This window comes from Microtus pennsylvanicus, chromosome 2 (assembly GCF_037038515.1).
Source record: "Microtus pennsylvanicus isolate mMicPen1 chromosome 2, mMicPen1.hap1, whole genome shotgun sequence".
Lineage (NCBI taxonomy): Eukaryota > Metazoa > Chordata > Mammalia > Rodentia > Cricetidae > Microtus > Microtus pennsylvanicus.
This window is the reverse complement of record NC_134580.1, coordinates 7,162,306-7,185,009: the sequence shown is the minus strand read 5'-3', so window position 1 is coordinate 7,185,009 and position 22,704 is coordinate 7,162,306. Positions and strand designations below refer to the sequence as shown.

Genomic DNA, 22,704 nt, shown 5'->3' with positions numbered 1-22,704 from the left:
CTTATGAACTTGAACACCACGGGGCTACCCATCTCTTTTTCCAGAGCAAAGGGATCTCCTAGCTTGTGCCTGTGAGTGGCAACAATTACTGCCCTAGGCCCTGACTCCATGCTCCCAGCTCTCTCACCCTGTTAGAGACCAGTGGAGACCAGACAGTTGCCCACTGTCCTCAGACACTAGCCATCTAGATGTGGTCCCAGGTGACCCGTGGGCTAGACTAGCAAGTGGAGAGGAGAGCTGGGGTCTGGGCAAGGCTAGCTCTTCCTAGGGGTGTGAGTATTAGGAGGGCTTCTTGCTGTTGCCACCACCCTCATCCTGGAACTCCGTGGGGGGAAGCTCTTCACATTAATTCCTCCTCCCCTCGGGCCTCCAGACCTTCTTTTCCTGAGTCTAGTAGTGATGTGGCTGAGCAGGGCTTTGGTTCTCCAAGGCTGGAGCAGAGTGGCTCGGGCATCTGGTTGCTTTGCAGTATTGGAAGCCGGTGTGGAAAAGTGCAGGAGTTCCTGCTTTTCTCTCCCATTAGCACTTTTTTCTTTGTCTTATTTAAGCAAAATGTGCTTATGTCACTACGATATAGAAAAGTTTAAATAAGAAGCCAGCCAGGCATGGTGGCTCATGCCTTTAATCCTAGTATTGGGAGGTAAAGGCAGGTGGATCTCTGAGTTTGAGGCCAGCCTGGTCTACAGAATGAGTTCTAGGACAGCCAGGGCTAAACCGAGAAAAAAAAAGAAATAAAAAGAAGAAACCAAACCAGGTAGAGGGAAGCCTCCTGACATCTCTTTGAATTGGCTTACAGATCCAAGGCTAGCCTAGGCGATTCCAGGCTAGCCCGGCATTGAAAGCCTCAGACACTGTCCTAGTTAAGGTTTCTATTTGAGTGAAGAGACACCATGGCCACAGAGGCAACTCTTATAAGAAAAACATTTAATTGGGGTGACTTACTTACAGTTCAGAGGTTCAGTCCATTATCATCATGGTGAGGAGCATGCTTGGGAGCACGGCAGACATGCTGCTGGCTACAACTTGATCAGAATGCAACAGGAAGTCAACTGAGACACTAGTTGGTATCCTGAGCATAGGAAACCTCAAAGCCCACCTCCACAGTGACACACTTCCTCTAACAAGGCCATTCCCACTCCAACAAAGCCACACCTCCTAATAGTGCCACTCCCTATGAGATTATGGGGGCCACAGATGTAGGGGGGCCACAGACCCCATCTGTTGTGATCCTTCCTGCCCCGTCCCCATTTAGCCTGACTTTTGTATGAAGGGAAGTCCTGGAAACCCAGAGAGCGAAGTTGCCTCGTCTGGGGCTGTGCCTCCTCCCTGAGAACTTCACACAGATGAGCAAAGTAGGGAATGCCAAAGCTACCATAGCTTCCTCTGTGGGGTGTCCACTTTCCATGCAGACCTGCAGTCCCCAGATCCCTATAACTGTGCCTGGGAAGGTCCATTGAGTGACTGGCCCAAAGTCAAGGTCAAAGATGACCAAGAGTTAGCACAGACTGAGGTGCCAGGCACTGTGGTGAGCCTGTCACATGTTTCGTGAAGACAATTCTCTTGCAACTTTGGTGGGTGGGTGCTCCATTCCTGCTTCTGAACAGGACAAAACCCAGGTGGAAATAAAATGTTTTCCCAAGCAGCACCAGGCCCACCAGGCGGACTTCACTTGCTTTAGGCAATGTCCCTCGGGCAGCTGGGGACCCACTTTGGACACTAATGCTGGTCTCTGTTTGTTTTTCAGAGCTGTGCCCACGACACAGTCCCCTGGACCCCACCCCCCACACTCTGGTGCAGCCCATCTCTGCTCTTCTGACCTCTGACCCTAGCAGTTGCCCACGCTGCCAGCATGAGGCAGGCAGGCGGCCCTCAGGCCCGGGCAGCACGGACTCAGGCCAGGAAGGCTCGGGCTCTGGTGGCTCCGCGGAGGCTGAAGCCGACGGGGATGGACCCCAGAGCAGTGAGGATGGGGCCTCCTCAGGCTTGGGGAAGGAGGAGAAGCAGGAGGATGGAGCAGCCCGACTGTGTGGTGATGTGTGGAGAGAGACACGAGCCAAGCTGCGGGGCATCGTGGACAGCAAGTACTTCAACAGAGGCATCATGATGGCCATCCTGGTCAACACTGTCAGCATGGGCATCGAGCACCATGAACAGGCCAGTGAGGGTACAGGGCTTGGGCCAGGTTGGGGGTAGGGAGAAGCAGGCCAATGTGGAGCATTGGGCAGGGGTGGAGGGGCACACCCAGGCCAGACTGAGCCCACCACCACATCTATCTCCTTGACCCTGGCTAGGGTAGTCTAATCCTTTCACATGGCTCCAAATCCTTGCCCAAGGCAACACTTGGGGGTAGATGCTCTTGGGTATCTTTAGAATGAATGGAGCCGGGTGGTGGTGGCACACGCCTTTAATCCCAGCACTCGGGAGGCAGAGGCAGGTGGATCTCTGTGAGCTCAAGTCCAGCCTGGTCTACAAGAGCTAGTTCCAGGATAGGCTCAAAGCTACAGAGAAACCCTGTCTCGAACCCCCCCCCCCCAAAAAAAAGACTGGATGATGAATGTGGTTCACTGGCAGGATAAGACTTCATGGGTTAGGACCCAGCTCAGAGGTTGCCTGCTTCTTTTCCTCCTAAGCTGCCCAGAAGTCTGCAGCCTATAGGGCACTCCTGTCAAATGCTGGCTCCATTTGGAGTAACCCTATTTCCTGGCTCCTGTCCACTAGTCTTTTTTGGAGGGTGTGGCTTCTTTGGCCTGCTCCTCAGCTTGGTGGGGCACCTCCACTTCCCAGCTGGGAATGCCCAGGCTCACTGACCTGAGGTCCCAGAGATAGCTGTCAGCCCGGCTTGAACCCACTTACTGTGGCAAGATTGACATCCCAGCAGGAATTGGATTCTGAGCCCCCCTGGCTATGGTGTCCTTGTCATTCTGCAGAGCCCTCCCCTGTGCCTAGAGGGGGCCACACTCTTCATTTCTCTGCTCATTAGCTCACCAAGCACAGGCTTCATTCAATTTAGTTAAATGTGGCCCCTGGGGCTGCCACCCGACACTCGGTTGGTACTGCAGGTTTGCCAGCTATTCTGACTTAATTAAGAAGATCTTTGGGGAGGGCTGCTGGGTGGGATCTCTGCAGGGAGAAGCTGGTGAGAGGAGAGGACTAAACTTTACCTTAAGGCCCTAGACCGTCAGAGCGCAGGGGACCCAGCTGGGCTTATGCTCTTGGGGAAGGTGCTGGGGGAAGAGCTGCTCTCCGGAGCCTGGCTCTGGTGTCTATGCCCTGCCCTACCAGAGTGGGCGCTGTCTCTGGCTTGCTGGAACCAGCTGGTGAGCACCAGTTTTCTCACACCTGGGAATGTAGCAAGCAGTTGTCAAATAGTTGCTTGTTTGAGATGGATTCCGGGGAGAGAATTTACACCACGGAACTTGGCAGATGCCACAAATCAGGGTTCTTTCTTGCTGGTGGGTTTATTTGAACCCCATTGGTCTCTGATTTTTGAAGCCCCTCCAAGGCAGCACCACAACAGAGGCAGCTCTTCCTTTGCCCCCCTGCTTGACCTCGGGCCAGTCACGGTCTCTACATGAGTCTGCTCAGGGTCTTTTCTGACTCACCTCTTGACCCTGCTGTATCCCACTTGAGCAGGCTGACTTCCTTTAAAAAATTGTTTTGAGCTGGCCACGATAGCACACACCTTTAATCCCCGCACTTGGGACGCAGAGGCAGGGGGATCTCTGAATTTGACACCATTCTAGTCTTAAGAGCTTGTTATAGGACAACCAGGGCTACACAAAAAACCCTGCTTTGAAAAGAAAAAAAATCAACCATTTGTTGTTCTTTACCCATCGAGCTACCTTGTCGGGGCCCCAAACTTTCTAACTCTGCTGGAGCTTCTCCCATTGGTACAGCAGAAGTCATGTGGTGTGCAGTTGCCTCCTACCTGGAGTCCCCACCTGGCTGGAAGAGGCTCCTCCCAAGTGTAGGGTCTACCCTGATCTCCTCGTCTGCAACCTCAGCCTTGAGATGTCTCCCTCCGAGGCAGATCATGTACTGGGAACTTAGTAAGCTCTAGGCCTAGAGAGAGCAAGGTGTCCCTGAGTCCTCCCAAACATTTTCCAGGCTAGCACCACGGCTTCTTGTTTTCACACTTGGAAGGCCGCTACTCGGGGGCCATATCCTTTATTCATGGTCCAGATTTCAACCTTGGTTCTGCTGCTGACGGACAGGTGGCCCTGGGAAAGTCAAATGCTTACCTAGCTAGTGCCTCTATCTACAGAAAAGTCAGACACCCTTCCCTCCATACACACACCCAACATACACACACCCAACACACACACACACACCCAACATACACACACCTAACACACATACACCCAACACACACACCCCCAACACACACACCCAACACACACACACCCAACAGACACACCCCCAACACACACAGCCCCAACACATACACACCCTCAACACACACCCCTCAACACATACACACCCCCAACACACACACCCCCAACACACACACCCCCCCAACACACACACACACACCCAACACACACACACCCAACATACGCGCGCTAGCGCGCGCACACACACACACACACACACACACACACACACACGGGGTGGCCAGGAAGGACAAACATGTGAATTCTGGTTGTCTAGTAGGCATTCATGACTCCATGACTACTAGCAGGTCTTTTGTTTAAGCCTTCTGCCACCAGCCTGGGTGAGTTTCCCATCCACTGTCTGGAGCCTCAAAAATTAATTAAAGAAGAAGCGAGGAGGAGGAAGCGTTTTTAAACCATGCTTTTTAAAGCAGTACCGAGTGGCAGCCATTGTTCCGCCGAGCTCAGTGCAGAGCCTGCTGGTATTTTTGTTCCTCGCCCTGGGCTCTCAGACATCTCTCTGCGGGAAACTGTTCCGCCCCCAGGTTTATTTCGAGCATCCCCCACTGAGGTGGCCCCACAGTGTGAGGTGGCCCAGGACTGCAGATGGCATGCAAGGAAAAAGGGGAGAGGGTCATGGGTCCTTTTCCCCCACCTCCACTGGGCCCTGCACCCCACCCAAGCCTGCAGAGAACTCTGGGTACCACTTGTAAGGGGGTAAGTGCTGAGGTCCTGGCTTGTCACCCCTGCCTCTCTAATTATGGGGAGCTCAGTACAGATGCTCATGGCCTATAGCCTGGCCACTGCTGCTCAAATAATGGCAGGCCAGCACCATGAACAATTTGTTTGTTCAGGCTCTGTATGGCATGGATATTCCGTGTAGGGCCTGGCCTGGAAGGACTTCACAGGTGAAAGGAAGTCAGCCAGTTATGGACCTGCCTGTGTTTCATGAAGACAGAGAAAATGACCAACAAGGACCGGGTGTGTCTTGATGGCAGAGTACTTGCCTAGCATGTCCCGGGTCTAATTCCCAGCACTGAAAAAGAGAAATCCCAGGAGACCCGGGAGACTTGAGAAGCCCACACCCCTTGGGTAGTCTCTGGTTGAGTTGTGGGACCATAAGGAGAGTCAGGTCAACTTGACTGCCAGGCTTCATCTTCACAGAAGTGGGAAGGTGGGGGCAGGTGGGGAAACTGAGGAAGGCAAATAGACTGCCCAGGTGACCTGGCAAGCAGCCAGCAGGACTGGTTCTGGGGTGCAGAGGGCAGCTATGGATGAGCACAGCAAACGTGGGGGCACAGGCCAGGAGGACACTCGGAGGCTTTAGGGTGGCCCTGCCTTAGTGTCTCTCTGACTAGACCTGGGCCTCCTCTCAGGCTGGGCAGGGCCACCCCAAAGCCTCATCCTGGCCTCGGTGAAGGCTGGTGAAGGCGGAGAGTGAAAAGCAGAGGTTCTATGGAATGGGCACCAGGAAGGGGTCCCTACAGCTTAGGGCTGTCCCATCTAGGATGTAGGATCATTTTGGTTTTAGCTCCCAGGAGACTGTGTTCAAGACCTCCCCAGCTGTGGGTGACTCAAAGCTCATTGGGTAGCTCCTATGAAGTAAACATAAATCAGGCTTAGGGTGACTCTGGGAAGAGAATTATGGGATGGTTTGGTGCCTGAAGTTTTAACTCTGTGAGAGTCTCATAAGAGAGGGTGGCATTAACATGGGTTGCAACCAGGGAGGGCTTCCTGGAAGAGATGGCATTGAGGTGGACAGCCCGTGGGGCAAGCAGGGCTGCTTGTCGACCGAGGACCTCAAGGACACTTCTACCCTTGTGCAGTGGGGAGCCAGGGAAGGCTTTAAGCAGGGGAATAACATGTGCTGAACAAACTTCTTCTAAAAATGTGTCCAGGTGATGGCACTCGGTTCCCAGGAGAGGGAGGAGACACGACTCCAGAGTGGACTCCTTGGCCTGGCCATGACCCTGATTCTGACCCTGAGCCTTTACTTCTGTCTGAGCCATGGATTTCCCAACTATTAAATGGGCACAGTGTGGGCAATATTGGAGCTTAGATGATAGGCGTTTAGAAAGTGCTCCACGGGCCTGCCCTCAGGAGGAACTTAGCTGACACCTGCTGCCATTGTCACCATGGTGCTAGACTGGGCTTGAGGGGTTCCTGGACGGTTCAAAGACCCTTGTGTGTCCTTTTATCTACCTCTATAGAGGTGGCCAGGAACTGGACAGCCTGGGACCTCTAAGCCCAGCACGGGGCAAGAAGGAGCCCCTTGTACCTTCTAGATGCAAGCTGATGACCTTGAACTTCTGATCCTCTTGATGCCAACCTCTGCAGTGCTAAGATATACTGAGTTAACGGGTGTGGTGATTGCACTTAGGACCTTGTGCATGTTAGGCAAACTCTCCACCGACAGAGCCAGGTCCCAAGACCTCCTTCCTCACATCTTCATCAGGGCTTTCGCCTCTGCTCTGTGCTCTCCATATTCCTGTCTGTCTGTCCATCCACCTGGCTTCTGTCTCTCTGCATCTCTGCCTCGTCCCTTCCATCCCCCGCTTGGCCTCCCACTGGTGGTGTCTCTATTCATCTGTCTGCCTCTCTCCCAGAAAAATGCTCTTGGGAGTGATGGATGGTCCATTAGAGAGAGATTAACAGGTGTGCACTGCCTGGAGACAAGGCTGTTGCGGGGGAGGAGGGAGGCGAGCTAGTGACCTTTCTGAAGCGCCACCGTGGCTCGAGCACAGTTGGAAGGAACATGTACACATTGTGTGCGGCTGAGAGCCAGCGGAGGGCCATCACGGACCCGTCAGCAGCCACCCTTCTCATCTCCAAAGATCTGGTTTGGGTGGGCCGAGTGAGCAGCATCAGAGTCCCTCCATCCCACGGCCTTCCCAGGGTCCTGCTCATCTTGTGCTTTGCGAGTCAAATATAACTGTGGATGGAAATGGGTCCCTCTTCTTTTATCTGGACTTGAGAGGAACTGGCAGTTTTATTGGATTTCCTGGGCACTAGATGGGAAGCTGGTGGCTGCATAAATTTTTCTTTCTTCTCGTAAATCATATGGAATCAAAGTGGGGCCCCTGCTGCTCGGTGGAAGGCCTGAGCTTGGAGTTAGGGTGCCAGCAGGGTGGGGGATGGCTAGCTGTCATTGCACTTGCCTGCCACCCAGCCCTTGCCCTGGCTGGGAGTTTGGCTTGGTTAGCCTGCTCTGTTCTCCCATGTCACTGGCTCTCTTCTTTGACTTCCCCCGAGAGACTGCCTGGCTCCCCAGCACTGTCTCCCAAGCTTAGCTTTGCCAGCATTGGTGGGTATTGGCTTGCTTTGTTTTGGGGTGATTTGTGGGACTCTGCCAATGAAAGTGGGCATCCTCTGGCCCCCTCAGGAACATAAAGGTCCAGCACAGTGTGGGCTCTTGGAAGACCTATGTGATGCACCCAGGAGGAACCAAATGAATGAATGAGTGGATGGGCTGGTTCAGGCAGTTTCTGTGTGCTGTAGCGGAGTCCAGCCTGCTATTGCTGCTGGGTGGTTCCATGTAAGCCAGCCCCCAGCACTCAGCTGGTTCCGTTACTTCTAGTCTGCTATTGCTGCTGGGTGGTTCCATGTAAGCCAGCCCCCAGCACTCAGCCAGTTCCCTTACTTCTAGTCTGCTATTGCTGCTGGGTGGTTCCGTGTAAGCCAGCCCCCAGCACCCAGACAGTTCCCTTGCTTCTCAAATGGAAAGGTCAGTGGTGGCCTATCAGGCTTTGAGGTTCAGTGATGGAGGAATAAGTGGCCCATTCTTTTTTCTAGGATTCAGGCAGGAGCTATTGGTGTCCCCTTGAGCGCTAGGCTCTTCACCATGGAGAGGAGAGCCTCTTTGCCTCACACCATTAGCCATAGGCTGTGTCTTCTACACCTTGCTCGTGGATGGGGGGGGGGTGTCAGAGGCAGGGGCCAGGCCTGGAACCATCCTTTTTATCCCCATGGCACCGTCTGTTTCAAAGCAGGGTCCTCAGTGGTTCCATTTTAAGCTGCTACCTGCCTCTTAAAACCCCGAGAGAAATAGCTCCAGGGGAAGAGGGAGGCCTGTGGCTGCAGAATGGGGGTCCGCTGCCACCGGCTAGTGACTCTGGACACTTCCCTTGATCTTCTTGGTGTTCCCTGAGAGTCACTGTGGAGGTGTCCTGTGCCTAGGGTTGTGCCTGGCATGCAGTAGGTACCCTGTCTTTTGATTTCTGCTTCCTGGCAGTGTGTGAGCAGCTGATCCATCTGTAGCATGGGTAGTAATGCCTCCCAGTGCACAGTACAGCATCACTGGTGGGCTGCCTCACTCCTTGGCAGACGCCACCCCAGGATCCAAAGGTAGCACAGCTAAGAAGCTTTAAAGACTACAGTGCCATGACAGGGACATGCCAGGGTCACATGTTCTTCACCCTACATCCCACAGCCTGAGGAGCTGACCAACATTCTGGAGATCTGTAATGTCGTCTTCACCAGCATGTTTGCCCTGGAGATGATCCTGAAGCTGGCTGCCTTTGGGCTCTTCGACTACCTGCGAAACCCTTACAACATCTTTGACAGCATCATTGTCATCATCAGGTAACCACACTGCCACCTCGAAGCTGAGGAGCGGGAGTGAGAGCCCCAAGCCCTGATAGCACAGGAAGTCTCTGAATGACAAAAGAAACTCTTACTGACAAATACCAAATAAACTGGTCATTTAGTAATCTATGCTTCTGCATTAATGCGCTCAGTCGGGGTCGCAGTGAGTCTGAGGCCACCGAGTTCCAAACAGGGGTTGGAAACACAGAAATGGCCTCATCAGTCATTATGCCACCTGAAGATATTAGCTATTCTGATTGCCCATGAAGTCATGGCTCTGGCTGAATCTCTGGTTTGTTGTTTATGTTCATAATCAAAAGAAGCACGCAACCTCAGAGAGAGGACAGAGACATCCAGAGCCTTGTGAGGCTTTAGACAAAGACTGCTGCCTTCTCGTTGTTTTAATTTTTCTTCTAAGTATTTTGAGACAGGGTTTCTCTGTGCAGCTTTGGAGCCTGTTCTGGAACTCACTCTGTAGACCAGGCTGGCCTTGAACTCACAGAGATACATCTATATCTGCCTCCCGAGTGCTGGGATTAAAGGCGTGCACCACCACCTCCTGGCTGCTTTGTCCTTCTTTACAAGTGTGCATATGAACTTGTGTGTGCATATGCGTGTGTGTGTGTGTGTGTGTGTGTGTGTGTGTGTGTGTGTGCAGGTTAGAGGACAACTTGGCAGGAGTCACTTCTCTCCTACTATGTGGGTCCTGAGGATTGAACTCAGGTCATCAGGCTTGGTTCCAAGCTTCTTGATGTGCTCAGGTATCTCACCAACTCAAGAGCCACAGGCTTCTTAATGTAGGACCCATGGGCTCCTGGCTAAGAAAACCTGATTTAAGGGGTGCTGTGGAGTAGCACCCAACACCATTTGTTAGATGGATGACTGGATGATGCAAGCTGTTTCTCTGTCCTCCTTGCCCTGTCTACCTCTTCCATCTTCCCGTTCTCTTGGCCTCCCACTGACCCCTCTGCCTCCCCCTCAACACTGGCTGCAGCATCTGGGAAATCGTGGGACAGGCAGACGGAGGCCTGTCGGTGCTGCGCACCTTCCGGCTGCTGCGGGTGCTGAAGCTGGTGCGCTTCATGCCGGCGCTGCGGCGCCAGCTCGTGGTGCTCATGAAGACCATGGACAACGTGGCCACCTTCTGCATGCTGCTCATGCTCTTCATCTTCATCTTCAGGTGCGCCCTGCCCAGCCAGGACTCAACACTGGGGAACCTGATAGGGGCTGTGGGCATGAGCCTGGGATGTGGTGGCTAGGGGAGGGAGGATCTGGCTGTGAACCCAACGCCATCACTCAACCCTGTGGGCTTTGGGCAGGTGCTTCCTCTGAGCCCCAACATTCCCCTCTATTAACATGGACTTGAGATTGCCCTCTCTTCTGGCTCTGAGTGGTCTCAGCAGCTGCAGAGAGCTCAGTGTGCTAAGTCTCACGAGCCGCTTCCTTCTCTTGCACAGCATCCTTGGGATGCATATCTTCGGCTGCAAATTCAGCCTCCGCACAGACACGGGAGACACAGTCCCCGACAGAAAGAACTTTGACTCCTTACTGTGGGCCATTGTCACAGTATTCCAGGTGAGTGATAGCTGACAGCTCTTGGATTTCAGGGGTGCGTAGGGAGAAGCGTCTGGATGACAGGTCCTGGACAGTCTTAGGCTAACAGCCTGGGCTTGGGAGGATTCCAGGGCTGAATTTGTATCCTTTTCGACAGATCCTCACGCAGGAGGACTGGAACGTTGTCCTCTACAATGGCATGGCCTCCACCACTCCATGGGCTTCCCTCTACTTTGTTGCCCTCATGACCTTTGGCAATTATGTACTCTTCAATCTCCTGGTGGCCATCCTGGTAGAGGGCTTCCAGGCTGAGGTAACTATCGCCCTGGGCAGGCCATTGGGCAGGGGACAGGGAGCCTGGTTGGGGGATAAGTACCAGCTTATAATTTTAGCAAGAAACGTCCCCCTGAAGTAGAGCTGTTTCCCGTCCCGATCCTGGAAGCAAATGGAAGCTGCATCCAGTATGGGTGCATTCACTACCTCAGATTCTAAAGCTTCCAAGACCTGGCTTTCCAGAGCCTGCCTCTCCCTCCATCTGTGAGGCTTTGGGGAGTCCTGGAGATCAGGAAGACTGGGCTTTGTGGCCGATGTCCTCACTAACCTCTCAGGTCCCCGTTCTGAACCACTTTCCCCGTCTGTAAAAGGAGGGTGGAAGCACCCATTGAAAAATCCCAAGGGTAGGAAAAGGCAGAGCCAACCTGTATCAATGTGAGCTAATTTCCAGGGTGATGCTAATCGCTCCTACTCTGACGAGGACCAGAGTTCATCCAACATGGAGGAGTTTGACAAGCTCCCAGAGGGCCTGGACAGTAGCGGGGGTAAGCACACGTCCACTTTCCACTCAGGGTCAGGAGCCTTCCGTAGATTCCCAGGTGGGCATAGGGTATGATGGCTTCCCCATGAAGCCTGGGCTCAGGGATTGCCACTGGTCTGTTTTTTTACAATTATATCCAAAAGAGATGCCTGGCTTCAGAAATGGACATTCACAGACCTCCTGGGTTCCCCTAGAAAGCCCACCTGCTGCCTTTCCTACATGGGACCCTTGAGTTAAAGCCCCAGTGTTTAAGGATGTGGCCTGTGTTCTGGTTATGTCTGCTACCACTAGGGTAGCCTTCTCCAACCAAGCCCAGTGGCCAGGGTAACCCAAGAAGACAGTGTCTGCCTGTGAGCATGGGAGTGAGGTTCTCCTGCTGGAGGTCGAGGCCCCAGAACAGAAGGAAGGGTTCATGAGGAAGTAAATAAACAGCCTTGCAAGGAGGATGGAGGAAGGCGTGTGAAGTAGGTGGCAACCTCTGGGATTTCCTGGTCAAGGATGTCTCCCCAGAAAAAGCTCTCCATCTACATACATCTTCTGATTGGCTCATGTCTGTCTGTCTGTCTGCTTTCTTCATCTCACACCTCCAGATCTCAAGCTCTGCCCGATACCTATGACACCCAATGGACATCTGGACCCTAGCCTCCCCCTGGGTGGGCATCTGGGTTCTGCTGGTGCCATGGGCCCTGCCCCTCGCCTCTCACTGCAGCCAGACCCGGTACTGGTGGCCCTCGACTCCCGCAAAAGCAGTGTCATGTCATTGGGCAGGATGAGCTATGACCAGCGTTCCTTGGTGAGTCGTGTGGCTGCTATGATGGATGCTCCTTGCTGGAGGTGGAAGGCACTGAGGGACCGTGGTAGGAAGTGCCCTGGCTAGGGTACCACACTAGTTTAAACCAGTCGGGGTCTGTGTTTATGGCAGTTCTGGGTGCTCTGTGCCAGAATAGGTCTTGGTAGCTGGAATGAAAGGGTAGGGTAGGAAAGGCTGTGGTGTGGTGGAGAGACCTGGGATTTCATCTTGGCAGCAGTGTATTGACTTTGGAGGTGAGGCCAACTGGAAATTTAATCTGGCCTCTGCCACCTCTGAGCTGTGTAAAAGCAAGCAAATTATCACCTTTCCCTGAGCCTCAGTTTTCTTACCTGTAAAGTAGGCCCTTATTTACTATATACTTTCCTCAAAGAAGGAGGGGGTTTAATGCCAGTCATACATTGGCGTGGGTGGGCTCACTCTAGCATGGCTTGCAGGAGGTTCGGGCCTTGGTGCTAGATTACGGTGTGGGTGACTGCTGATCCAAGCCTGGGCCTCTCCGCAGTCCAGCTCCCGGAGCTCCTACTATGGGCCCTGGGGACGTAGCGGGACTTGGGCCAGCCGCCGCTCCAGCTGGAACAGCCTGAAGCACAAGCCACCCTCAGCTGAGCACGAGTCCCTGCTGTCGGGGGAGCATGGTGGCAGCTGCGCCAGGGCCTGTGAGGGTGCCCGGGAGGAGGCGCCATGCCGCACTGCACCCTTGCATGCCCCGCATGCCCACCATGCTCACCATGGACCCCACCTTGCACACCGTCACCGCCACCACCGCCGGACGCTGTCCCTCGATACTAGAGACTCGGTGGACCTGGCAGAGCTGGTGCCCGTGGTGGGCCCTCACTCGCGGACTGTTTGGAGGGCAGCGGGCCAGGCTCCCGGGCATGAGGATTGCAATGGCAGAATGCCCAACATCGCCAAGGATGTCTTCACCAAGATGGATGACCGCCGCGACCGTGGGGAAGACGAGGAGGAGATCGACTACGTGAGTTGGGACTGGACAGGACCCCTGAGAAGCTGGATTGTAAAAGCAGTCTACAGGGCTGGAAGAGGCAGATTCAAGAGACATGGCTTTGGGTTGTCCTGGTATGGTGGGTGGGGCTGGAGGGCGGAGCTGGAGGGCGGGGCTAGAACTGCCCACCCCGGACCTACTGTTGCCAATCCTTTGGTTGGGGTCCGGAGTAAGAGTTCAGAGTTCATTCCGTGGCTGGTAGAGTGGGAAGAGATGGGCCGCTCTGTGCACCACCAACCCTGGCACCCAATTCCTTGTCTTGCCAGACCCTGTGTTTCCGGGTCCGCAAGATGATCGATGTCTACAAGCCTGACTGGTGTGAAGTCCGTGAGGACTGGTCCGTCTACCTCTTCTCCCCTGAGAACAAGTGAGTGGTGGCTGGCTGGGTGAGGGCCAGAGGAGGAGGGTGACATGTTTGGAAAAGCGCCTCTATATGCTAGAGAGAGGAGGGTCTTCAAGGGAAGGGGGAGGGGTCCAGATGGCCCTCCTCGGCTTTCGTGAGCATCTCCTGTGTTGGGCACAAGCCTGGTCAGATGCACAACCCAGCCTGAAAGCTCAGATGGAGCCCTTCCCATCAGAGGCCTTTGTGTTGGGTGTTGGAGGCAGCTGGTTGACCTCATTACATAGGGTGTATGGTTGGGGAGGAGGCTCTAGTTGGGCACCTTTGGCAGATGTAAAGTTGGCACCTGTTGAATGGCTACAAGAAGGTAGTGGGATCTCTTCCTTTCAGCCATTATGGTCCAAGAGTGTGTATTGGTCCTCCATCTTCCTTCTGGTCAAACTGACCCTCCAGGGGTTTCCTGACTTCCACTTAGGTTCCGGATCCTCTGTCAGACCATCATAGCTCACAAGCTCTTTGACTACGTGGTCTTGGCCTTCATTTTCCTCAACTGCATCACCATTGCCCTGGAGAGGCCTCAGATTGAAGCTGGGAGCACTGTGAGTGGCTGCCGCCATGGGGCTGGGCAGAGGCTCTCAACACTGGGGATGGCCAAGGTGGGGGAGCCCAGGAAGAGCTCGGCTAAGCCAGACACTTAGCGGTAGCTATCATGGCTGCTCCTGGCTGAAGCAGAGGCTGATTAGGCACATGGACACTGTGGAAGACTTGGACTCATGGCTTCTCCCACTCTTTCAGGAGCGCATCTTCCTCACGGTGTCTAACTACATCTTCACAGCCATCTTCGTGGGCGAGATGACACTGAAGGTTGTGGGCTTCACCTGCATCCTTCCCACTCCCACCTGGAGCCCCTGGCTTACGCCTCACCCCTCCTGCTGGCCTGGCACTCAGCAACATTCCACAAGCCCCAGAGGTCCTTCCTGTTGGGCTCTAGACCCTGGGCGGAGCTCTGGGATGAGAGGGGATCAATGCTTCCCTCTTCTCCAATTATTAAACCCAGCTAGAAGGGCGTGTTTGGGTAGACGCATTACCCTGGGGGGCTCCCAGTGTGGGTGGCTTTGGATTGAGATCTCATTGTCGTTCTCTGAGACCATAGCTTGGAGCCTTCCCTGGGCCCAGACCTGCTCCTTCCCGCCCATCACCAGCCTTCAGAAGAGCCATCATGAGCCACACCCCACCTATCACCTCTTTACAGGAGGTGGACCTGACCTCCCGTTGTCCTGCTCCTTGAGGGAAGTCTTCTGGACCCCTCCACTTCCAAAGGTTTGACCCTAACCCTGTCCCCAGGTGGTTTCTCTGGGCCTGTACTTCGGCGAGCAGGCGTACTTACGCAGCAGCTGGAATGTACTGGATGGCTTCCTGGTCTTCGTGTCCATCATTGATATCGTGGTATCTGTGGCCTCCGCGGGGGGAGCCAAGATTCTGGGAGTCCTCCGGGTCTTGCGACTCTTACGCACCTTACGTCCTTTGAGGTAAAGACCCTGCCACAATGGTGGGGGTGAAGTGTAGGACAAGGTGGCTGCGCCGTGTAGGGAAATTACCCGAGTCTAAGTGGGTCGTCACTCTGGCTTGACAATGCAGGCTCCCAAGAGCATCGTGCCAAGCATATCACACTGCTGGGGGAGGAACCAGAGAGCCTAGGGCAGGGGCTCAAATGGCTTCCATAGTGTGACCTCCTCTGTGTTCCTGGGTGGCTCACTGCCATCTCTCGTGTGTAATGTGTACCGCATGGGTACTGGGTGAGGGGTCAAGTGTCCTTCTGTGTGTTGACCTAGGTAGAGATCGCTGCTCACCCCCATCCTAGGTAACCTGGCAACTGTCTTTTCATTTCCCTGTTGGAACCTCACCTCTCAGGAGGCCTGGAGGCTGTGAACTGAGTTGGGGCTGTCTCTCTGTTGACTCAGTGCCCTGTCCTTCCTTGCCTGCCTGCAGGGTCATTAGCCGGGCCCCTGGCTTGAAGCTGGTGGTAGAGACGCTCATCTCCTCCCTTAAACCCATCGGCAACATTGTGCTCATCTGCTGTGCCTTCTTCATCATCTTCGGCATCCTGGGGGTGCAGGTAAGGGGGTGCCCACTTGGCGGGGTGACAAAGAGCCCAGCCCAGCCTATTCATACCAACCCCGCCCCTGCGCGCTCTGCCCTCGTACCTGTATTCACTCACATGAGGACTCAGGTGGTCTTGATGGAGCCAAGTGAAGGAGGCAGAGCCAACCTGGGTTGACTGAGCAAGGGGCAGGTTGTGTGGGTCAGTTCCTGGGGAAGCTTCCCCTCCTCTGATTGTGCCTCCCTCACCCCGAGCAACCAGCTCTCCCCTCCTTGTGCACAGCTGTTCAAGGGAAAGTTCTACCATTGTCTGGGAGTGGACACCCGCAACATCACCAACAGATCTGACTGCGTGGCCGCCAACTATCGCTGGGTGCATCACAAGTACAACTTTGACAACCTGGGCCAGGTGAGCGCTTCAGGGGTCACAGGCCCAGCTCAGGTCCTGTATTGTTGCTACAGACCCTTTTCCCTTTCCAGGCAGGAGTTTCCCATCCTGCAAAGTGGGTAGGGGTGGAGCTCTGCTCCCGGGAGGTGTGAGGCTGGGACCCTGAGTGCAGAATCTGCCAGCATGTGAAACTTGGCTGGTGCTTCATGAACACTGGCTCTGGTCTTACCTTCCCACCCAAGGGTTGATAATGGGGGTTTTAGAGCTATCCACACCTGGGCATACACCCCAGCTGTTTTTTGTATGGATATTCCACTTGAGGTTCAGTTTCTTCCTCTGTCAAATGGGAATATGACAATCCAGTTGACAAACTCAGCTGGTGACTAGTTCATTGGGCCTCTTGGCCTGGCGTCTTCTCTTTTCTACTAATTCAGTCAGCTTGCAGGGTCCTGCTTTGCCTTTGGTCCCCTCCTGAGGATAGTCCCAGGAGAGAGCTGCCCCCAAAGGGCCTCATTTCCCCAGCCCCACAAAGACTCCAGCAGCTAGGTATTTGCAGAGAGACGGCTATTTTTTCTCCCGGGTGTAAGAAAAAGCAGGGTCCAGGCTGGTGCCTTCTCGCTGGTGTCCCCCTCACTGGCGTCCCCCTCACTGGTGTCCCCCCCACTGGTGTCCCCCTCACTGGTGTCCCCCTCACTGGTGTCCCCCCCACTGGTGTCCCCCTCACTGGTGTCCCCCCCACTGGTGTCCCTCCCACTGGTGTCCCCCCCACTGGTGTCCCCCCACTGGTGTCCCCTTCACTGGTGTCCCCCCCACTGGTGTCCCCCTCACTGGTGTCCCCTCACTGGTGTCTTCTCACTGGTGTCCCCTCACTGGTGTCCCCTCACTGGTGTCCCCTTCACTGGTGTCCCCCTCACTGGTGTCCCCCTCACTGGTGTCCCCTCCACTGGTGTCCCCTCCACTGGTATCCCCCTCACTGGTGTCCCCCTCACTGGTGTCCCCTCACTGGTGTCCCCCTCACTGGTGTCCCCCTCACTGGTGTCCCCCTCACTGGTGTCCCCCTCACTGGTGTCCCCCTCACTGGTGTCCCCCCCACTGGTGTCCCCCTCACTGGTGTCCCCCTCCACTGGTATCCCCCTCACTGGTGTCCCCCTCACTGGTGTCCCCCTCACTGGTGTCCCCCCCACTGGTGTCCCCCTCACTGGTGTCCCCCTCCACTGGTATCCCCCTCACTGGTGTCCCCATCACTGGTGTCCCCTCACTGGTGTCCCCCTCACTGGTGTCCCCCTCACTGTGTCCCCCCACTGGTGTCCCCCTCACTGGTGTCTCCCCTGGTGGCCCTGTGGTAGATCCCCTGATGCTCACTCACAGGTCCACACTCTCATACCTGAGTTAACACCAGAGGCTGGGTTGAGGCCCAGGGCTCCTGAGCTTCTGATTCAGGTGCTGGAGATTCCTGAGGTGACAATGGCACAGCCCCCATGCTTACCAGGAAGCATCCCATCTAAAGACTCACTGCTCCCTCACGGGATCCTGTGCTCTTGCTGTGGGCCGGAGTATGGGAGTTCGTGGACTCTACTCGAACTGAGATGGTGGTTCAGGACTCTGGCTCCAGTTCGCCTTCTAACCCCACAATAGCAGCCGCGGGTGCACAGCGGGCACACAGGAGGTGCTCACAGAGGCCTCATCCGTCAAGGGCACAGCTCGACTACTCAGGGAGACCTCTTTGGTTTTGGTCTCCTAGAGGCAGAACAGCAGAGGCCTGATGGACCCACATCTGTCACCTCTACCCCTTCCTTTGTCTTCCAGGCTCTGATGTCCCTCTTTGTCTTGGCCTCCAAGGACGGCTGGGTGAACATCATGTATAATGGATTGGATGCTGTTGCCGTGGACCAGCAGGTGGGTATGGCTTGGGCCATAGCTGATGAGGATGGCGGGGAGGTACCTAAAGTCACCTCTGGCTCTTGGTCTCCTAGAACCACCAGGTTAGGTCTGGAGCTAGAGGAGGTGAGGAGGGTCAGTGGTGATGAGTAGACCTGTAAGTGTTCCTTTATCCTTGACTGCCTCTCTCCTCTTCCTAGTGACGGACTCCACTCACCATTCTGAGCTTGGCTGCTTCCTGCTCAGTTTTCTGCTTTGTTTATGGATAAGTGGGAGGGTGGGTGGCTGAGTGCAGGCTGAGTGGATGGAAGGCTGGTGGATGGAGGGATGGTAGATGTACGGATAGATGGATAAGTGGGTGGGCGGGTGAGTGGATGGGAGGATGGGTGAGTGGGTAGTTGGATATCGGTGTGGTGGGGAGGTAGATGAATAGATGGATGAGTGCGTGATGGATAGATGGATGGATGAATGATAGATAGATAGATAGATAGATAGGTAGATAGATAGATTGATTGATTGATGAGGGGCTAGGCAGTGGTGGCACATGCCTTTAATTCCAGCACTCAGGAGGCAGAGACAGGCAGATCTCTGAGTTTGAGATCAGCCTGGACTACAGAGCGAGTTTCAGGACAGCCAGAGCTACACAGAGAAAGCCACTTTTGAAAAACAAAACAAGCAAAACAAACAAACAAAAAACCAAACCACCACTAACAACAACAAAAAGATGAATGAGTGGCTGGGTGGATGGATAACTGATTGGGTTTATGGATGGAGAGATGTGTGGGCAGACAGATGGATGAGGGGGTGGGATGATGGGCAGATATGAATAGGTTGGATAGATAATGAGTGGATGAATGGATGAGTGGGTAGGTAATGGAATGATGAATTAGATATGTGGTGAATATGGATGGTTGAGTGGGTAGATGGGAGGGTGGGTAGGTAAGTGAGTGGGTAGATGGGCAGGTGGATGAATGGATGGGTAGGTGAATGGGTAGGTGATTGGGTGGGTGGATGAATGGATGGGTAGGTGAGTGTGTAGGTGGGTGTGTGGGTGGATGAATGGATGGGTAGGTGAGTGGGTGGATGAATGGAAGGGTAGGTGAGTGGGTAGGTGGGTAGATGAGTGAGTGGGTAGGTGGGTGGGTGGGTGGATGAATGGAAGGGTAGGTGAGTGGGTAGGTGGGTGGGTGGATGAATGGATGGGTAGGTGAGTGGGTAGGTGGGTGTGTGGGTGGATGAATGGATGGGTAGGTGAGTGGGTGGATGAATGGAAGGGTAGGTGAGTGGGTAGGTGGGTGGGTGGGTGGATGAATGGAAGGGTAGGTGAGTGGGTAGGTGGGTAGATGAGTGAGTGGGTAGATGGGTGGGTGGGTGGATGAATGGATGGGTAGGTGAGTGGGTAGGTGGATAGTTGAGGTGGGTGGGTGATAGATGAGTTGGGTAGATGGTAGATGAATGCTTGTATGGGTGAATGTGTGGAAGGTCAATGTAAAGGCAGCAGACCAATGTATGCAGAAAGCAAGCACAGGAGCAGGGAAGGGGGGCCGTTTGCTGTCCTCCTTCCTCACGTCAGGCCCAGGCAGACATTTCCCATGGTGTGTTGTTTTCACCTTACTCTTTGGAGGCAAGCTGTCCTAGCTCCCGCGTCACACTGAGGCTTGGTGAAGTCAAGCGCGTGTCTGTGGCCTTGTGCAGATCAGCCTCCTTAGCCCTCATTCTGCCTCTCCTGCAGCCTGTGACCAACCACAACCCCTGGATGCTGCTGTACTTCATCTCCTTCCTGCTCATCGTCAGCTTCTTTGTGCTTAACATGTTCGTGGGCGTGGTGGTGGAGAACTTCCACAAGTGCCGGCAGCACCAGGAGGCGGAAGAAGCCCGGAGGCGCGAGGAGAAGCGGCTAAGGCGCCTGGAGAAGAAGCGCCGTAGTGAGCAGATGGTGGATGCTGGGATGGGCAGGGTCTCTCTACTCACTGCGGTGCCTACTGGGCGGTGTCCTAGCGGGCAACTGATTGAGGCCTGTTGAGTCTTTAGAACTGGAAGGGAACAAAAGATTTGATCCATCTTCTGCCCATGGCCTGGCCCCTTTCCCTGGCATCTACTTGTGCAGGTGACCTGAGGCCATCAGTAATGACACCGTTGTCTACCTGAGTGAAGACCCAGGTTGTCCAGTGCAGGCAGAGACATAGGAGGCTTTTCCTGTGGGCATCCACTGAGTGGGAACTTTCAGGACACACCTCCCCTTATGTTCTCCCTCATACAAATTGTGTATAGTTTTGGGGACAGTCATCCACCCCTGGATAGCCAGCCTGAGGACCCTTGTCTCTGCCTATCAGACCTAGAGTCTTTATCATGGGCCTTTTGGGTATTTAGAAATAATGTGTGTCCTAACATCTCTGCTACCTGACCCCAGTATCTCCTGGTTTTCCTCTTGGTGGGTGCCCTGGCTGGTAGAGGAACACTAACTCTCATCTAGAACCTGTTATGAGCCAGCATGCTTCTCTCTTGCTTTCTCCCTCCTTTGTGCTCCTCTCTCTGCTTGGTCCAACCCTGTATGGTCTGTGCCGCTCTCCCATACTCCTTGCAGAGGCCCAGAGGCTGCCCTACTATGCCACCTACTGTCCCACAAGGCTGCTCATCCACTCCATGTGTACCAGCCACTACCTGGACATCTTCATCACCTTCATCATCTGCCTCAACGTGGTCACCATGTCCCTGGAGCACTACAACCAGCCTACAGTGAGTCTTGGGGTCACCATCTAGTCTAAGGTCTCATGGTAAGAACCAGCCTTAACAGCATCTCACCTCAGGGACAGGGTTGGGTAGAGGGCCAGCTGACTGTGGCATCCATGATGTCCCTCCACGATATGCTTATGCCAGGCACTTGCAGGGAGGAGATGCTGGTAGAATTAGAAGTTTGAAAGAAAATGGCCATTCCTTCCAGGAGTGCGGGGGAGGTGGCATTGGTGAGTGGCCTAGAGCACAAGTGGTTACGGTGTGTTAATATGGACTGTGCAGGGCATGGTGTGTGCTTTAATCCACACAGTAATGTCAATGTTGGGAGAACCTTTGTCTGGGGTTTCCAGATGAAGAGGTTGAGCCTCAGAGAGTAGATAGCAGAGATAGAATTGGAACTTGGATTGTGTTCAAAGTCTAATGGGTCCTCCACTGCCCCCCCACCCCGAGTATCCTGGGTCTAGGGATTGACTTTCTGGGGGCAGGTCCATGGCAAATATCCTTGGGGTCAAACAGCATTCCTGAGAAGAATTTAAGGGGAAGGAGCTTTCTAAAAGGCTCCTCTTGGCAGAGTTGGCAGGAAAGGTGGAGCCAAGTCTCCAAGTGAAGAATTAGCATCGTATTTTAGTGGACAGAGAAGACTGTTATGAAGTCAAAAGGAAGGGAACCATGGCAGAGTGAACAGTAATTATAGAATTTCCAAATTAATGTGAAGAAATGGGATTATTTCAGTTTACAACGACCAATCATTTGTCCTGTGCCCAGCACTGAATTGCTAGCTCATTTAATCATCATAGGAGCTTTCTGACAGGCAACTGGGATTATTTTCTAAATTTTTAATTGAAGAAACTAAGTGCCAGAGAGGTCAAGCACTTTCCCAGGTCACAGATTAAATAAGGAACAAGTGCTAAGCCAGTATTCAAATTTATGCAGTCTGGTTTGGGGATCCTTAGCCACTATCCCATACTGTCTCCAAAGAGAAGCAACTGGGTCAGGCCAACATAAATAATGAAATAACAATGTGAAATGAATATTACACATAAAGACATAAGGGATGAATAGGAATATAAATAAATAAAAAGGAAAAAAGGATTATATTAAATGTAAATAGACTAAACTCTCCACTTAAAAGACAGAGACTCTTTGGTTGTAGAAAAGTGCTGGGGCAGATAATAATCCTGGACCATGCTTCTCTTTTTCCCATAGTCCCTGGAGACAGCCCTCAAGTACTGCAACTACATGTTTACCACTGTCTTTGTGCTGGAGGCTGTGCTGAAGCTGGTGGCATTTGGCCTAAGGCGTTTCTTCAAGGACCGGTGAGTGGCTGAGCCATATTAAGGCAAAGCAGGGTCGGGAAGAAGTTCAGATCTTTGAAACAACCGGAAGGAGCCAGTAACATTTGGCTATTTATGGTCACGGACTCCTAGTTGCTGACTAGATCCCTGGACAGGAAGCAATTAAATCTCATTGGATGGATACAGGTTGTCTCAGTTCATCTCCTGTGGGCCTTCTGTAACCTGAAGATAGAGAATGGTCTGCCTCATACTAACTTTTCAGAGGAAGCAGCTGAGGCTCAGGGAGCTCAACAGACTGGTCAAATGCTACCTGAAGGCAGTTGAGGATATTTAGATATTTTAGGATTTAGACTTAGAAGTTAGAGTCCATGCCTCCTCCCTATAATAGGACAGAGATGTTTCTTCAGCTCAAGCAACTCCCTGTTTAGGAAGGAAAAGAAGCATGTGTGAAGGGGGGAGGCACACTCATTGGTACTACAGAGGATGGATAGAAGCAACGGCATTCACACATTGTAGTAGGCCCCACAGGAGTGTGAAGTGCTGGGAGAAGACCCTGCACTCACCGGTGCCTGAGCCACTATGCTTTCCTCCCCGTTCCCACTGCCCTGCTGTACAGATGGAACCAGCTGGACCTGGCCATTGTGCTACTGTCCGTCATGGGCATTACCCTGGAGGAGATTGAGATCAATGCAGCTCTGCCCATCAACCCCACCATCATCCGTATCATGCGTGTTCTGCGCATCGCCCGGGGTAAGTAGGAGACAGGACAGGACAGAGACAAGCTGGGTCAGGAAGGGGACTCCCCATTGCCTAGGGGAGAGCATGTTGGAG

The 22,704-nt window shown here is 53.7% G+C and overlaps 1 protein-coding gene across 1 annotated transcript in view; it reads left to right on the top strand.

Moving 5' to 3' along the window:
- Cacna1i (calcium voltage-gated channel subunit alpha1 I) overlaps nucleotides 1-22,704 on the top strand; it is a 119,899-nt gene that overhangs the window by 77,115 nt on the left and 20,080 nt on the right. The window contains exons 10-28 of the mRNA XM_075959845.1: nucleotides 1,745-2,154; nucleotides 8,803-8,954; nucleotides 9,952-10,137; nucleotides 10,415-10,532; nucleotides 10,669-10,824; nucleotides 11,236-11,329; nucleotides 11,916-12,118; nucleotides 12,639-13,112; nucleotides 13,406-13,506; nucleotides 13,955-14,078; nucleotides 14,275-14,343; nucleotides 14,824-15,008; nucleotides 15,469-15,595; nucleotides 15,863-15,988; nucleotides 17,774-17,863; nucleotides 19,578-19,770; nucleotides 20,430-20,581; nucleotides 21,785-21,894; nucleotides 22,490-22,623. Of these exons, the coding sequence (XP_075815960.1) occupies nucleotides 1,745-2,154; nucleotides 8,803-8,954; nucleotides 9,952-10,137; nucleotides 10,415-10,532; nucleotides 10,669-10,824; nucleotides 11,236-11,329; nucleotides 11,916-12,118; nucleotides 12,639-13,112; nucleotides 13,406-13,506; nucleotides 13,955-14,078; nucleotides 14,275-14,343; nucleotides 14,824-15,008; nucleotides 15,469-15,595; nucleotides 15,863-15,988; nucleotides 17,774-17,863; nucleotides 19,578-19,770; nucleotides 20,430-20,581; nucleotides 21,785-21,894; nucleotides 22,490-22,623 (3,204 nt within the window). The remainder of the gene's footprint in view (nucleotides 1-1,744; nucleotides 2,155-8,802; nucleotides 8,955-9,951; nucleotides 10,138-10,414; nucleotides 10,533-10,668; nucleotides 10,825-11,235; nucleotides 11,330-11,915; nucleotides 12,119-12,638; nucleotides 13,113-13,405; nucleotides 13,507-13,954; nucleotides 14,079-14,274; nucleotides 14,344-14,823; nucleotides 15,009-15,468; nucleotides 15,596-15,862; nucleotides 15,989-17,773; nucleotides 17,864-19,577; nucleotides 19,771-20,429; nucleotides 20,582-21,784; nucleotides 21,895-22,489; nucleotides 22,624-22,704) is intronic.